The 1,566-nt window shown below is 55.5% G+C and overlaps 1 protein-coding gene across 1 annotated transcript in view; it reads right to left on the bottom strand.

Annotated features, from left to right (window-relative positions):
- The window catches only part of PRMT7 (protein arginine methyltransferase 7), a 25,849-nt gene that overhangs the window by 10,275 nt on the left and 14,008 nt on the right, over positions 1–1,566 (bottom strand). The window contains exon 8 of the mRNA XM_045293916.1: positions 1,212–1,404. Coding sequence (XP_045149851.1) covers positions 1,212–1,404 — 193 coding nt within the window. The remainder of the gene's footprint in view (positions 1–1,211; positions 1,405–1,566) is intronic.

The following is a 1,566-nucleotide window of genomic DNA, read 5'->3' as shown; positions in this document are numbered from 1 at the left end:
AATGCGCTTTACACAATTGATGTGTGTATGGATTGTGATAAGAGTTGTATGAGCCCCTAATAAAATGATTTAAAAAAATGTTGAAAAGCAACATTTGCGTAAAGATGCAGATCACAGAATTGTGTATTTATAGTCAACAAGTCTGGTAGCACCCCAACTGTCTTTTAACAGTGCAGACACAGATCCCTCCCAGGCAGCTGCTTCTAGAGTCAAGACCCCGTGGAGCAGCTGCCTTCGGCCGCCTCTGGGGGCTCCGTGCAGACAAAGCAGGCAGCAGGAACAAGCTCCCGGGAGCTGGCTGCCAAAGCCCCTCCTGTGGAAGAAGAGGCCAGAGGGAGGCACTGGCTCACACGGTCTGACCACGTGTGGCTGTTTGTATCCTGAGGTCATGTTTCTTTTAGAGCCTGACTGTGGGCACCTGAAGAAATGGTCCAGGGAGGGGCCGAGCTGCCCAAGAGTCGGATGCCAACCCCACTGCTTAGAGGGGCACTCCACCCTACCTGTCCTGGACTTCGCTGCAAAGCAGGCAAACTACATGCTACTACTGTATGTGACCATCAGACCCACAAAGGTCCTCCACCTCCGGATACAGACAGCACCCTCATCCACCCCTGGGCAAGTTGATCTGAAGACCCACTCAAGTTCGTCTCGGCCATCCAGAGCACCAACTTCCGGCAGGGGTGTCACTTCCGGCAGACAGCTCCAGCTCCTCCCCGCCAGCATCCCCCACACCCTGTGGGCCGAGCTTCTGCTGCGTATTTGCTCTCTAATGTGGTCCCAGGCACTTGAAACTTGCCTGGCTCTTTATAGCAGCGAGTGTCCCGTGCTGCTGTTTGCACACAGCCTGTCCTCGGCCCAGTTCCTAGAGAGCTGGTCTAGGTGGGTTTTGAGCTCACAGCTAGAGAGGCTGCATGCAGGTGGCCGGCTGTGGCTTGTGGAAGTATATGTTCGGGGAAGCAGAGGGGCTGAGGGAGGGGCTGAGCCAGGAGGGCAAGCAGCCACCCCGAAGCCATGCACCCGTGCAGAGGTCCCCTCATGACAGCTGGCCTCTGTTTTGCGTTGTACTTGTTGCCTGGGGTTCTGACAGTCAGTCCCTTCATCTGTCAATCCATCGATCGATCCAACATTCAACACACTACATTCTCAAGGGCAAAGGCAGATTCCCGGTTTCCTGACTCCCAGGAAGTGTTTCTCAGCTCCGGGCCACTTACCTGGAGCCCCTCTGGATCCGAATGTGCCCAGAAGGGGGCCATGGTACACTTGATCTGCCCCTCGGGGTCCATCTCAATGTCCCACCAGGAGAGGACCACCTGGGCACGGCCGGACAGCAGGGGGTGAAACTGCTGGCTATGACAGGCTGCCGAGCTGCTGACTGGCCGGCTGAAGTCCACGCTGCGGAAGGACAGTCAGGAATTAAGCACAGCCTCACGCATGCTCCATTTTTAAGCTTTTTCTACACCAAAAATGAAACCTGATTGCAACTGACTGCTGCCTTCAGGGGTCCCCTCTGCCCCCGTAAAAAAGTAAGGGTCAGCAAACCCATACTTCGCCAATGTCTCCCAGCCC

This window comes from Echinops telfairi, unplaced genomic scaffold (assembly GCF_000313985.2).
Source record: "Echinops telfairi isolate 266 unplaced genomic scaffold, ASM31398v2 ScPeMD7_2291;HRSCAF=2852, whole genome shotgun sequence".
Taxonomy (NCBI): Eukaryota; Metazoa; Chordata; class Mammalia; order Afrosoricida; family Tenrecidae; genus Echinops; species Echinops telfairi.
This window is presented reverse-complemented; position numbering and strand designations above follow the sequence as displayed.